Here is a 14,592-nt window from a genome sequence, read left to right as displayed (position 1 = left end):
ATATTTATGCTAAATATTTTTATCAGGCATTGCATTAAATGAGAAGATATAATCAATTATTGCACTTCAAATTAATGCTAAACGTATATTTAGTTATATTTTTATTCACGAACATTTATATAGCTTAACCAAATAAGTGTAATTTAAACAGAAAATTTTTGAAAATGGCTTTTGAAAAAGAAAACAAAGTTCTAAAACATATATGTGACAGGTTTGATGAGGTCACCGGAGAGAGAAAGAATTCAAAGAAAGGTTTTCTTTTTTGAGAATAAGAATTCAAAGAAAGGTTGAATAGAATTCCTAGTCTTTTCCGTTTGCCAATAAACACATTTAGATGTGCAAATAAATTAAATACCTTTCCTAAGTTCTTTTCTTTTCAATTATAATGTATCCTAATTTAAGTATATAAAAGTTTGACTAAAAACAGAGAAAGTTAATAAAATTAAAGAAGTTTCTATCCTCAGAAAAAAAACATTATCACCAAAGCAAGAGTCAATTCAAAAAAATGAATCTACCAAAAAAACAATTAAAAATCTCTTAAATGCACAAAATTTTTTGTTTCGTACCATACGATTCTCTCTCTATAACTTGTAGAGAGATTGAGAAAGCGAGTAGGACCATACAACCACATCGTCCAACGAAGAGAGAAAGGTGGAAAACGAAGGAGATGATGATGATGATGATCATGGAGATTCTTCTGTGATCCACGAATCGTCTCTGTTTCACATATTTGTCCAAACTCAAAAGAAAAACGAGTTGTCGGTTTCTTAGGAAAAAAATAAAAAAAGAAATTAAAAAAAAAAGGCTCTGCTTTCTCTTTCTTTCGTCTTTTTCTAGATCGCATTTTTCTTAACTGTCGTTTCTTTTCACAAATCTCGCCAAAGTTTGTGACATCTCATCGAATTTAGCAAACCCCCTTGTCTCAAAATCTAATCCTTTGCGTCAATCTCGCTCCAAAAAAAAAATCAAACCTCTATTTCCTCTGTTTTGTTCTTTCCCTTTTGCTCTGTTTTTTTTCTTTCCGATCATTACAATGGGCTGCGCAAGCTCCAGGCACAAAAAGCGTTGCAGTGATTGTCGAGGAGGATTATCTCCAGTGGTTGTTCCCCGAAGCTATTCAATGCACGTTCACCATCCGGCGCAACACACCGGAGATAGCCATCACACGGTGGCTCTCACATCCTCCACCGTCGGATCTCTCACCCTCTGCGATTCTCCTTTCAGGCACATCGAGGAACACTTGGAAACCATCAGAGAAAAGCGAGTCGTCTCCGAGGAGAAGAAGCTAATCTCAGGTGATGGGTTCCATCAGAATGATAAAGAAACAGAGAAGTTGCAGTCTAAGATAATGGAAGCAAAGGTCTGGTCGAGTATGATGAACGAGAGGATCCCCAAGGTGGTGGTGCCTAAAACTCCGATTGTGACGCCTCCGGGTGAGCCAGAGACGATCAACACGTGGGAGTTGATGGAAGGTCTTGAAGATGCTAGTCCTTTACGACCACCTGATCATCTGAGAAGCTTCTCCTTTGATGTTGTTCGTGTCCAACCTTGTGATGATGATGATGATCGACCTAAGTCAAGGTTCCGTGATTTGGATCCTCCTGAGATCGTTTCCACTTTCAGGAAATCGCTTCAAGAACTCCCTGATGATCATCCTTTTCACATCCGGATCCCTAATGTGGATCCGGTATCCGGGTCTTCAGACGGAGAAGAAGGGGAATTTGGAAGGAAGCAAGACAAGGTGATAGTTTACTTCACAAGTCTTAGAGGTATAAGGAAGACATACGAAGACAGTTGCAACGTCAGGGTGATACTAAAGAGCTTAGGAGTTCGTCTCGACGAGCGCGATGTGTCGATGCATTCGGGTTTTAAGGATGAGCTGAAGGAGTTGTTGAGGGATGAGTTCAACGGTGGCGTTGGAATAGCCCTGCCTAGAGTTTTCTTGGGGAACAAGTATCTTGGTGGAGTGGAAGAGATAAAGAAGTTGAATGAAAATGGAACGCTTGAAAAGGTTGTAGATGGTTGCGAAAGGGTCGAGGATGGGTTAACGGGTTGTGGGATTGAATGTGAGGCTTGTGGTGATGTTCGGTTTGTGCCGTGTGAGACGTGTTCAGGAAGCTGTAAAATATACTATGACACTGAAGATGAAGATGCAAAGGAAGAAGGAACAGAAGAAACAGAGTATGGGTTCCAAAGATGTCCACATTGTAATGAGAATGGGTTGATCAGATGTCCTATTTGTTGTGATTAAGTCCTTTTGAACACACAAATCAAATTCATCTTTTTTTCTCTCTTTTTCTTTTTTACTTTGGGGTTTAAAATTCCGTTTGGTGGGATTTTTGGTGCTGAGACTGGAGAATTTATTGTTGCTGTACAGTGATGTTCTGATTGATAGTGAAAAGAGACTAGGTTAAAAATAAAAATGTATATATTTTTGATTAATTTGGAGGATGGGGTGTTGTTATTATTCCAAAGCAAAACCAAAATCAAACATAAAAAATATATATTCTTCAATTTTGTTCATGGGAATTGATGTTCTTATGATTTCTTATTTCATATGAATTCTGATCAATATTTGAATTGGCTTTAGGAAATGAAACAAAACAAGCAAACCTTTATATCAAGTAAAGAAATTTTAAGTATCAATTATTTTTAATGTTTGTTCTTGGGTGAAAATAAATATTTCGGAAACCTGCGGAGTATTAAATAGTATCATCTCTTGCTTTTCTGCTGATCTCATACTTCTTCCCTTTTATTTCATGGAAGTTGTGTTTTCGTAATGTTTCTGTATTTCATAGTATGAATTAAGATGCCAAACATGCATATTTGAATTGGTTTAAGGAAAGGAAACAGTGAAACAAAACAAATCAAACTCAAACAAAACCTTATATGCAAATGATTTTTAGACAAAGTTTTAAGTGTTTATCAACTTTTAATGTATGTTTTTTGGTCAAAATTAACATTTATGAAACCTATGGAGAATTAAGCAGAATCATTTCTTGATTTTGTGTTGATCTCATTTTTGTGATAATTTTACATCTTTCTTTGACTAGCCTGTAGATTAATATTTGTTCAATCTCGAACATTGACTAAATGTATATTTTTTCACACTCCATGGTTCATTTAACTTAGACTAGATTGCAAATTAAGGCAAGTTGAGACTGTAGAGTTGGTGGAGAGGAAAAATCAGCAAATAAAATCTGACCTCTGAAGAAAGGTGGTGTGTAATCAAACAAAACACTAGAAATTGAACATGGGTCAACATCACTTTTCTCTTTAAGCATGTTCCATCCATTATGGTTAATTAATTAATTCCAAGCAAAATAAAGCAAAATCAAGTTGTCAAACATCTAAATAATTATTGATTTTAAGTTTTGCTTATACTTTATTTACCAAATAGTCTTACAGAGAGTGTTGTGATATAAACATTACTAGATTTTGATCCGCGTTGTCAAAGCGCAGAATTTGTATCTTTTAAAAGTTTCGGTCAAATTTTGTTAATTATAAGTTAATATAATCTATTTACAGTTTTGTTGATTTTATATTTTTAAAATATACTTATATGTTGAACATGATATAAAAAGATGTATTATACTCATATAAACTATTTTATGAATTTAATTTTTTTTTTTAAATTCTAGTAATTGTTAGGTAATTTATTTGTTATTAATAATTTTTATTATATATTAATTTGTTAAGTTCTGAAACGCAACTTATTACCTTAAAAATAAATCGGGTTTTTAATGAATATTAAAAATACAAAATATAATTTATACAAATGGGTCTTGTGAATTTGCATTTATTAAATAAACATAATCTAATATCATAAAATATTTTATGAATTTATGACTAGACGTGTCAACTGGATGGGCCACCCATAAAATAGACCAATCCAATTAAGTTTGAGTGGGCTATAGATATATGTCCAATTAATAAAAGGTTAAAGTGGACAAAAGATCAACTAGTCTATGGTTTAACTGGGTAAAGACCAAATGACAATTGGTGTTAATTGGCCTCCTAAAAATATAGTTTTACAATTTACTGAAAAACACACAATTTTAACGAAAAATCAAAAACTCTGTAATTTTATGGTTCTAGCGGAAACCGTAATTTTACGGTTTGGCGGCAAAAGATAATTTTACGGTTTTGGCTGGAAACGTAATTTTACGGGTTTGACGGGAAAACATAAATTACGATTTTGAAGAGAAAACATAAATTAGATTTTGACATGAAAAACATAATATTCGCTTTTGCCTTAAAATGTAATTTCTTAGTTTTTGCGGGAAAACATGATTTCTTGATTTTGGCGCGAAAACGTGATATTTGGATTTTTGACGAAAAACGTGATTTCTCGGTTTTGGTAGGAAAACATGATTTTTCGGTTTTGGCAGGAAAACATGATTTCTTTGTTTTGACGGAAAACGTGATTTTTCGGATTTGGCGGAAAAACGTGATTTCCCGGTTTTGGCGGGAAAATGTGATTTTTGGTTTTGGCGGAAAACGTGATTTTTCAGTTTTGGCGGGAAAACATGTGAAAACGTGATTTCTCGGTTTTGGAGGGAAAACATGATTTCTCGGTTTTGGCTAACATGATTTATGGGTTTTTTGCGGAAAAACTTGATTTCTCGGTTTTGGTCGGAAAACGTGATTTCTGGTTTTGACGGGAAAACATGATTTTTCAGTTTTTCGGGAAAACAAGATTTCACGTTATACAAAATAGACTTTAAAACATAATTAAAACTAAAATAAAATAAAAATTGTCTATTGGTTCAACCAATGATTCAATTGGTAATCTATTCTGGGTTTTGGTGGTATTTAGCTAATTTTATTGGATTTTTAAATTTTGATTTTTAAAGGGAAATTTGGACTCATGTCCATTGTAGGATGTAAACTAAAGAAATGCGCATAGCAACATAATGGCTATGATATAATACATATTATGATGAATTTAGACAAAAATATCCTTTTCTGCGCGTGAAAGATGAACAATGTCTTTTTCTTTTTTTCTTTCCTTTTGTAACCAAAAAACATTTTCACTTCACTCCTTTTTGCGTACGACGGAAACTAAAAATTTGGAGAAGAGAGCGATTGTGCGTCGGCGGTTGGAAAAGAAAAATGATACACTTCTTTAAAAAGATGAAGAAAAAGAAAAGTCAGGTTAATAGAGGCTCTTGTAATTTCTTTAAGAAGATGAAGAATAATTCGATGAATTGAATTAGGGAAGATGAACAATATCATGCTTTATATGTTCCATACTATTTTACTTTACAGTATAGTATGATACATTTTTTTTTTTTTTTTTTGCAATTTGTATCTCCTTCTTTACCTTCTAGTTCTTCTTACTCACTACTTTATCAGTTACACTGTTTTGTCCTCCAACATCGTCGCCACTCATCATCTCTCTCTATACATAAGGAAATTTTAGAAAATTTCATATATACAAAGTTTGTGGTAGACAGAGTATTCCATACTATAATATGTATAACATAGTCACGTAATAGATAAGAGTTTGGGTTTAGGGTATATGGTTTGGATTTAGAGTTTGGGTTTAGGGTATATGGTTTGGGTTTAGGGTTTAGGGTATATGGTTTGGGTTTAGGGTATATGGTTTGCGTTTAAGGTATATGGTTTGAGTTTATGGTTTAAAATTTGGGTTTAGGGTTTATGGTATATTGTTTGGGTTTAGGGTTCAAAATTTGGGTTTAGGGTTTGTGTTTAGGGTTTAGGGTATATAGTTTGGGTGGAAATTTTAGAGAATTTCATATATACAAAGTTTGTGGTGTGTCGAGTATTCCATACCATAATATGTATAGCATAGTCACGTAATAGATAAGAGTTTGGGTTTAAGGTATATGGTTTGAGTTTAGAGTTTGGGTTTAGGGTATATGGTTTGGGTTTAGGTTTAGGGTATATGGTTTGGGTGTAGAGTTTGGGTTTAGGGTATATGGTTTGGGTTTAGGGTTCAAAATTTGGGTTTAGGGTTTGTGTTTTGGGTTTAGGGTATATTGTTTGGGTTTAGGGTTCAAAATTTGGGTTTAGGGTTTGTGTTTAGGGTTTAGGGTATATGGTTTGGGTTTAGGGTTTATGATTTGGGTTTTGGGTTTAGGGTTTAGGGTATATGGTTTGAATTAGGGTTTATGGTATATAGTTTGGGTTTAGGGTATATGGTTTGGGTTTAGGGTTTAGGGTTTGGGTTAAGGGTTTGAGATTTGGGGTAGGGTATATGGATTTGTGTTTGTTTGTATTTGCCACTCTCTCTCTCTCTCTCTCTCTCTCTCTCTCTCTCTCTCTCCCCTTCCCCCTCCCTCCCTCGTGCTATCTCCCTCGTGCTCGCTCTTTCTCTCTTTTTACAAACACTTAAACACTATATCTCTTGGCAAATATTGAATGACTGTATAGATAAGAACAACTATGATACTATAACTTTTATAATATAGTATAACTTACTAATACTCCTCACAACATTTTGTTTATTGTCGGGTCTCTTATAGCACTTTTCTCCATCCAATTTCCAAATTGGATCCGCTTCTCTTTTGTTACAAAAACTACTATACACCACTTGGAACTTTTGCAACAAGAGATAGAGAGTTTAAACATATTGTAATTAGAAACCATTTGTGACCATTCTACATTAAATATGGTATAGTCTACTGTTCACACAACACCTATGGAACTTTAACGATAAGTACATGGAAGTGAGTTCATATTTTTCTTCTAATACCATACTACTTATAATATAATATAGTATAATATTTACATTAGAGTCATTCACACGCACACGCGCCTAGAGGGAGAGAACGGGAAAAAATAAGCTTTAATTATCTCATCTGCTGTCAGTTACCGTAGCACGGCTATATTCTCAATTCTTTGCCTACTTATGAATATTCGGTAAAATCACCCATTTTTTTTTTAAAAAACTCTAACCTGATTTATCTTGATTTTTTCATAAAACTCGATCGGGTTTCAAAACAGTGCTTTTTCTGAGATGGAAAGACTCTGAGTTTCACACATGGCTTCTTCTTCTTCTTCTCCAGAGATCAATTCTCCACACGATGTTTTCCTCAGCTTCAGAGGGGAAGACGTACGCATCAGATTCCGTTCCCACTTTCTCAAGGAGCTCAACCGCAAATTAATCACTCCCTTCAAGGACGACGAGATTCCCAAAGGCAGTTCCATCAGCACTGAGCTGGTCAGCGCCATTAGAGCATCCAGGATCTCTGTTGTCGCGTTTTCTGATAACTACGCGAGTTCCAGCTGGTGCTTGGATGAGTTGGTGGAGATCATCAAGTGCAGGGAAGAGCTTGGCCAGATTGTTATACCAATTTTCTATGATGTGGATCCTTCTCATGTCAAGAAAAAAACTCAAGGCTTTGGTCTTGTCTTCGAGAAGACTTGCCGAGGCAGAACGGAGGAAGAGAAGCTTCGATGGCAGCGAGCGTTGACTCAAGCAGCAACCATAGCCGGAGAGGATTCTCGCAACTGGTTCGTTCTTACTTTTTGATTTTTTTTTTCTTTTTGAGATCTTTCTTCACTTAGTATCTTACTTTCTGTTTTTGTTAGGTCTGACGAAGCAAAGATGATTGAGAAAATCGTCAATGATGTTTCGAACAAACTGTGTTGTTCAACAGCATCCAGTGATTTTGACGACGACTTTGTTGGAATCGAAGCTCACATGAAAAACATGAATTCGTTGTTGGAATTGGAGTCAGAGAAGGTGATAATGGTAGGGATTTGGGGTCCATCTGGTGTTGGTAAGACTACCGTAGGACGAGCTCTCTTTAGTCAACTCTCCTGTCAGTTCCAAGGAAGCATTTTTATTGATAAGACTAAGGAGATGTATACTAGGGCCAACTCTGACGACTACAACACCACTTTGGACGTGCAAGCACAGTTTCTGTCTGAAATTTTGGATCAGAAGGACATAAAGGTACACAGTCTAGTTACAATGAGATATAGGTTGGGGCATAAGAAAGTTCTTGTTGTGTTTGATGATATGGAGGACCAAGTCCTCTTAGATGCCGTGTTGGGAAAAACTAGATGGGTTGGTCCTAGAAGTAGAATTGTAGTGATTTCAAAGGATAGGGAGCTTCTTAGGCACTGCGGAATTGAATCTGATCGTATCTATGAGGTGGATTACCCCTCTGAAGAGCTAGCTTCCCAGATGTTCTGCCGATGTGCGTTCGGACAAGACTCTCCACCTGATGATTTTATGAAGCTTACTATTGATGCTGTAGAGCTCACCGGGAACCTTCCACTGGGTCTCAACGTTTTGGGTTCATCCCTCGCAGGTTTGAAGAAGGAGGAGTGGGAAGATAGGATGCCTAAGCTCAGAGATCGTATGGCTGGACAGATTGATAAAACATTAAAAGACAGTTATGATAGGCTCAAAGAAGAAGATAAAGCTATATTTCGTCACATCGCATGCTTATTTAATCATAAAACATGTGACTACGTGAAACGAATGCTTGAAGATAGTAAGTTGGATGTTGATGTTGGACTTGTTACTCTAGCTGAACGGTGCCTCATTCAGATATCAGAGGATAGGATCATTAGGATGCACGATTTCCTGCAAAATATGGGTAGAGGATTCGTTCGTCAATCATGTATTCAGGAGCCTGGAGAACGTGAATTCTTGTTGGATTCTAAGGAGATCTATGATGTACTTGTTAATGGAACTGTAAGTTTCTAGTTATTCGTGTTTGGCCTCACTTAAGCATGTTCTTAGGTTACTAATAGATTTGGTTTGTAATATTTTTCAGGGAACTAAAAGTGTTTTAGGCATATTTTTGAACTTACGTGAAATCAAGGATGCATTATCTATTAGCGGGGAAGCATTCAGTGGGATGAAAAACCTTCGGTTTCTAAGAATCTACGGGATCTCAGAGGAGGATAAAGAAACCATTTTGCAATTACGGGTAGGCAAAAACCGCCAACTTAAATTTCTAAAATGGTGGGGATCCTCAACGAGATGCATGCATTCACCAGAAGGCAAAAACCGTATGTGGCGCCAACTTAGATTGCTGGAATGGTGGGGGTGCTCAATGAGACGCATGCCTTGTAACTTCCGTGCAGAAAATCTCGTTGAACTCAGAATGCCGGATAGTCAACTACAGAAATTGTGGGAAGGAGTTGAGGTAAGCTTTTCAGGTTTGAGTGCTTACCTCAACATAGTCATTTATTGAAACGACCCTTAATTTTTGTTCCTGTTCTTGTCTTTCACATTATTGGTTTCACACTAGGCTTAATACACAACTTTGAACTTTGTGAAATTGTGACATGTTTGACATATCTTAACTTCCGGTGCCTTCTTCTTGTGTTATATAATCAGGTGCTTAAAAGCCTCAAGACAATGGATTTGCGGAGATCTAAAAGGCTGAAAGTATTCCCAGATCTTTCAAAGGCTACCAATCTCGAGGAACTGTACCTTGAAGATTGCTGTAGACTGGTGATGATTCCTTCCTCTATTCGTAATCTCAAGAAACTGAGGAAGCTTGACATGAAAAGATGCAGAAAATTGCGGGTTCTTCCAACCAACATTGACTTGGAGTCTCTCCATTCCCTCAATTTCAGTGGATGCTCACGGTTAAGAAGTTTTCCTCAGATCTCAAAGAATATTTCGTATCTCTTTCTAGATGAAACCAAGATTGAAGAAGTTCCGGAGCGGATAGAAGATATCTCTGGTCTCAGTTACATGTCGATGAAAGGTTGCAGAAATTTAAAATATATATCCCCAAACATTTCGAAACTGGAGGTGATATTCTTTTCAGACTCTTATTGTTTGGATGAAAGACAACTTTGTGCACATGGGATGAAAGCAGACGACATCCGCATTCCATTATCAACTGGGTCTTCTTCTTGCAATTGGAGCAAGGACGTCTTCCTAAGCTTCTATGGGAAGGATGTTCGCAAAACTTTAATCAGCCACTTGTACAAGGAATTCAGTATCAGAAAAGTCACTACATTTCATGCTGATATGCTTGTGGCAGTTGATGACTTGGCCTTTGAGCTTGTAGTTGTACATGAGATAAGAAAATCAAGAATAGCTGTAGTCGTGCTTTCAAATAATTATGCGTCTTCGAGCTGGTGCCTGGATGAGTTGGTGGAGATCATAAAGTGCGGCGAAGAGATTGGTCAAAAAGTGGTACCCGTTTATTATGGTGTGGAACCTGCTCATATCAGAACGCAGATCCTAGACCTTGGAGAGGCATTCAAGAAGGGTTATACAGTAGACAATTACAAGCAACAGAAATGGATGGAAGCTTTGACTGTATTAAGCCAACTTCAGGGATATTATTTCCGAGACCGGTAAGTTATCTGAGTTATCCTTTTTTTCTTTAATGAAATGTACATCTATCTCCCTATCGCCAGGCCCAAACCATTTTAAGTTCATTCTTCTTTGGAGAGGAGACCTTTCCCAACAGTATTGAACTCATTAGATATCTGTTAGATAATCTAAGAGTTTTAGCCACTAAGTCAACTGCTGTTGGTATTGTATATTACTTACTTTGACTTTAAGTGCTAAAGTATTACTCCATGTTGATTGCGCCATCATTTTCAGGGATTCTGAAGCAGAGATAATTCAGAAAATGGCTGATGATATTTCTTTTGCACTAAATATTACATTAAAAGAGTCTTCCAATGTGTTAAGAGCGCAAATGTCGCAATGGATACCTTATTCTTATACACCAAACCAGGAAACAGAGAAAGCATTAATAGTGCAGTATGAGTTAAAATGGAACGAGAAAGCTCTGTTTTGTCATATTGCTTGCTTTCTCAACAATGAGACATATGAGAATGTGATGCGATATCTGGAAGACAGTGAGTTAGATGTTGGAGATGGTCTTACGATTTTATTTGATAAATCTCTGATACAAATATCAGAAGAGAGAGTCATAAGTATGCACCATGAGCTGCAAAGATTAGGCAGAGATGTAGTTCTTGAACCATTCATTCGCCAGCCTGCAAAACGTCAGTTCTTGATGGATACTAGCGAGGGTTGCGACGTTCTTATTGATCAAACTGTAAGTTTTTAGTTTTTGATCAAATTTATAACAAGTAAATTTGGTAAACCAGGATATCATTTTTATTCTCTTAAAATTTATTTTCAGGGTAATGAGAGGATGTTTGGCATTTCTTTCAAAGTATCAGAGACATCGAGAAGAGATGAATTCAGAGGAATGAAAAAGTTGCAGTTTTTGAGTATGTTCAAGGAGAGTTTGTATGGTAAAGAAGTCAGATTTCATTTAGTGAAAGGCCTCCTCTCTGTGGGAACGCCTTGATAATATTTGTTGTGTAAGAATACTTCTCTCAGTAAGATGCTAGCATCCGCTTTTGTCTTTCTCCCTTTTGGCATCTGTGGATAGGATTTATTCGTTTTTCTAGTTCGTACATGTGGAATTCGTTACTTAGTGTTTTACTGTACCTATCCAGTTTGATACTATTAAATATACTGTTCCACTAATTTCATGTTGAAATCACAGACATTTTGTCAAAGGCAACACACGTATTCGACTAGAGCCTACATTGTATATCTTGGGAAGCAGCCGGTGTCGTGGTCCTCTGAAGCAAGAGAGTGAGCAAAAGGGCAGAATGGAGGAAGAGAAACTCACAGCAACCATAGCCGGAGAGGATTCTCAGAATTGGTACTAGCCTAATTTTGATTCTCCTATTTTCTTCACAAGATCCTCTCAGAAGAAATAAAGATTCGGTTAAACTTGTAAAGAGAGAGAGAGAGGATGTCAGTTTGTATAAATAGATGATCCATTGTAACAGAATCTTTATGCATCTGTGGATGTATCTGGGAGAGATATGGACTCCCAGTAAACCATAGGTTCTGGATATTGTAATCAGAGTTCTTGATCAATATAAGCTTGTGTTCTTAGCATTCCTTTTCTAAAAGATTCAAATATAAGTGCAGGATAAAAGTACAGAATAGCACATTAAAAGTTTCACTTGAAGAGTAAATTAAGGTTTCTTATGGAGAAGGCGTGATAGTTATATACAGATATGCTTTGACAAACAATCTAAACTAAATATTGATAAGATTTTGCTATAATAATTTGGTAAATAGGTGTTCTTGACCAATGTTTCATTAGAGCCCATAGCCAAGTTATATGCCGAGGACCTGTCCTGAACTTGGACTTGTTGCTAAATAGGTTTGCCACTGATCCACCTTTGAAACATGATATAACTCTCCTCTGGTTTATACTCAGGAGTGTGTCCTCCTCCCTACAATGTTACCCAACATGGTTCAGTTAAGAAACATAAAGTGTCAAAAACCGCTATCAAAATATTTGAGTGGAAACAAAGAAAGACTTGCTTTGATAGTCGCAAATGTCATCTTATTGGCATAAGTCCTAGTGTATCTGCCAAAACAGAGCAAATCTAATGAGCTCTCATACAACAATATAAATAAATTAACAAGAAAATGAAAAAGAATAATAATATACCCAGCTATTTGATCGCCTATTATCCAAGGTCTCCAGTCATCAGTGACAGAATAGTTAAGTGATCTAATCCAAGCTTGAGTTCCAAGGGAAGGCACATACATGTCATGGTCACCACTGTTCGCCCAATAAAACATAAGTTAAAAAGCCTTTAATTTTATAGCAAGAGGCTAAACTCTGACCTGAAGATGAGAGAAGGGTAGCCATTGATACTGTTATTCATATGGTATGGTACACTGCTTTTGATGTCATTAGTGTAAGGCATATCCCAGTCACAACGTACCCATTTCCCTTTACTCTCCTGCAATCATAGTTTCTCGTCATGACCAAGATAGTTTCTCTTCATTACCAAGAGATTGTGAATCTTAACTGTTTTGTCATTATATCTATTACCTTATTAATGCGAAGAGCCCCGCGCACACTCTCATCATTGGCCCAGTACGTAGTTAACACGTACCGATAATCCTGCAAATGCAAACTCGTAAAACATTATCTAACAGTTAACAGAGTGTAAGATGGATCATATCACGTACATAGCAATCGGGAGAAGGGTCTTCATCTTCGCACAATGGCGTTGTGACAAGTGAGTAGTTTATTCTATCAGTGCACTTATGATATTCTTCAACGAGTTTCAAGCATTCAGTGTTACTTGGATCAACACTTTCATACTCTCCTTTGCAGATTCTCTTCATCGACTGCTTACAAAAACAAGACTTTTCAACTACTTTTGTATTCATCTACTTGCAGACAACAATACGTATGTCGTGTTACATATATATACCTCGTAAAGTTCATCAGAGATGAGTGCCATTCCATGAGCAAAAGGAATGCGATGGTTATGATCAAATCCAATATTGGTTACCGGGTTTCCTAGCAGATAGCCCTGAAGGTTTATTGGAGGTTTGCAGCATAAATAGTTTCCTTTTGAGATTTCTTGAACGAGTGCGGGAAGAACCATACCGGAATAGGAATCTCCACCTGCATAAAAAGGGTTGGACAAAAACTCTTGATGCTTGTTTAGCCACTGGCACAACAACAACCACACAAAATAAAAGGCTCATTAATATAATGATATGCACAAAGAAAAGATGCTTCAAGATATATATGACCAATTAAATCTTTTTTTTATTTTTATAAACCTTTTGAAGAAACTCGTGGATCAGCTTGACTTCTCCTGAATCACTTGGTTTACTAGCAAGTTGAGTTCTTGAGTAGGAGAAGCCAGTTCCAACAGGCTGATCCAAATATATTATACTTGAAATCTGATACACAACATGGAAAAAAAAAGATGAGCCATAAACAATTGCGAGTTTTTATCTATCATATTTGAATAATGTACAACACTTTTAGCAAAAAAATAAAATAATGTAGAACAGTTTGTGATACCTTTGTCCATGAATATGTAGTAGAGATCAAGGAAGGAAGAGTTCCATTGTAAACCTCAAATTTCACAGTCACAGGCCCTGTTCTTTTTTTTTGTAATCTTGATTCAGAAACAAAGCAGAGACATGAAATAACAATGAGTTAAAGTGAGTCAAATTACCGTTCTCGTAAAGAAGACCTGAGATTGAAGAGCAACCAGGTCCTCCACTTAACCAGAGGAGAAGAGGGTCTTCTTCTGGATTCCTCTCAGATTTGATGAAGTAGTAGAACAGTTGCACTTGCTCTTCCTCACCAACGCCAATATACCTTTCAAGTAAAAGTCAGAGATACTCAACTCCAAACTCAGAACAAACCCGGTTTAGTATGGTAGAGTATTTTTTCAGCAAACAAACCCGGTTTCGAGCTCAAAAGGAAGAGGACCTTCAAAACCAGGAAGATACTTGATGATAGAGGTAGAATCAACAGCATTGTCATACAAGATAATAAGAAGAAAAAGAAGGTGCAGGACAGAGGAAACGTAGGCGTTAGCCATTGATGTTATGATAAACCGGCACAAGAGCAATGACTAAATCTTTGATGGTAGCAAAAAAAAAACACAAACACAAAAGGCGTACCGTAGTTCACTTGTCTCCATCTTTGAATATTTTGACTACTTATCCTTTATCAGTCACGTATTTAAAAAATAAAAATTAAAAATTAATGAGAAAGCTTATTAAATCAATCAAGTGGCCGAGCAACCCTACCGTGCTACGATTTGCCTTTT

General features: G+C 36.4%; 3 protein-coding genes across 5 annotated transcripts; 2 read left to right on the top strand and 1 right to left on the bottom strand.

Annotated features, from left to right (window-relative positions):
- Positions 1 to 583: 583 nt before the first annotated feature.
- Positions 584 to 2,293, top strand: LOC108849522 (uncharacterized protein At5g39865). Its single transcript, XM_018623080.2, has one exon. It carries the CDS (start codon positions 1,034 to 1,036, stop codon positions 2,249 to 2,251), a length of 1,218 nt encoding a protein of 405 aa, XP_018478582.1. The 5' UTR covers positions 584 to 1,033; the 3' UTR covers positions 2,252 to 2,293.
- A 4,650-nt stretch (positions 2,294 to 6,943) lies between these two features.
- LOC108854297 (disease resistance protein RPS6) lies at positions 6,944 to 11,884 on the top strand. The gene is made up of 7 exons (XM_018627821.2): positions 6,944 to 7,482; positions 7,561 to 8,677; positions 8,760 to 9,134; positions 9,329 to 10,305; positions 10,559 to 11,021; positions 11,109 to 11,292; positions 11,481 to 11,884. The coding sequence occupies exons 1-6, from the start codon at positions 7,010 to 7,012 to the stop codon at positions 11,277 to 11,279; spliced, it is 3,576 nt and encodes a 1,191-aa protein (XP_018483323.2). The 5' UTR covers positions 6,944 to 7,009; the 3' UTR covers positions 11,280 to 11,292; positions 11,481 to 11,884.
- Positions 11,885 to 11,932: 48 nt separating this feature from the next.
- On the bottom strand, positions 11,933 to 14,424 carry LOC108854298 (serine carboxypeptidase-like 7). Of its 3 annotated transcripts, XM_057008879.1 has the most exons (12): positions 14,222 to 14,424; positions 13,990 to 14,135; positions 13,833 to 13,909; positions 13,586 to 13,708; positions 13,407 to 13,470; positions 13,228 to 13,316; positions 12,980 to 13,141; positions 12,840 to 12,911; positions 12,629 to 12,747; positions 12,450 to 12,563; positions 12,316 to 12,365; positions 11,933 to 12,224 (listed from the first exon to the last, which is right to left on the bottom strand). In XM_057008879.1, the coding sequence occupies exons 1-12, from the start codon at positions 14,359 to 14,361 to the stop codon at positions 12,148 to 12,150; spliced, it is 1,233 nt and encodes a 410-aa protein (XP_056864859.1). In that variant the 5' UTR covers positions 14,362 to 14,424; the 3' UTR covers positions 11,933 to 12,147. The 3 variants fall into 3 exon arrangements, with proteins under 3 accessions (XP_056864859.1, XP_056864858.1, XP_056864860.1); XM_057008878.1 differs by having other exon boundaries at positions 13,228 to 13,470; positions 14,222 to 14,423; XM_057008880.1 differs by lacking the exons at positions 13,833 to 13,909; positions 13,990 to 14,135; positions 14,222 to 14,424 and having other exon boundaries at positions 13,228 to 13,424.
- Positions 14,425 to 14,592: the final 168 nt, after the last annotated feature.

Source organism: Raphanus sativus, chromosome 4 (assembly GCF_000801105.2).
Source record: "Raphanus sativus cultivar WK10039 chromosome 4, ASM80110v3, whole genome shotgun sequence".
Classification (NCBI taxonomy): Eukaryota; Viridiplantae; Streptophyta; class Magnoliopsida; order Brassicales; family Brassicaceae; genus Raphanus; species Raphanus sativus.
Note: the sequence above shows the minus strand (reverse complement) of the source record. Positions and strands in the feature narration are given on the sequence as shown.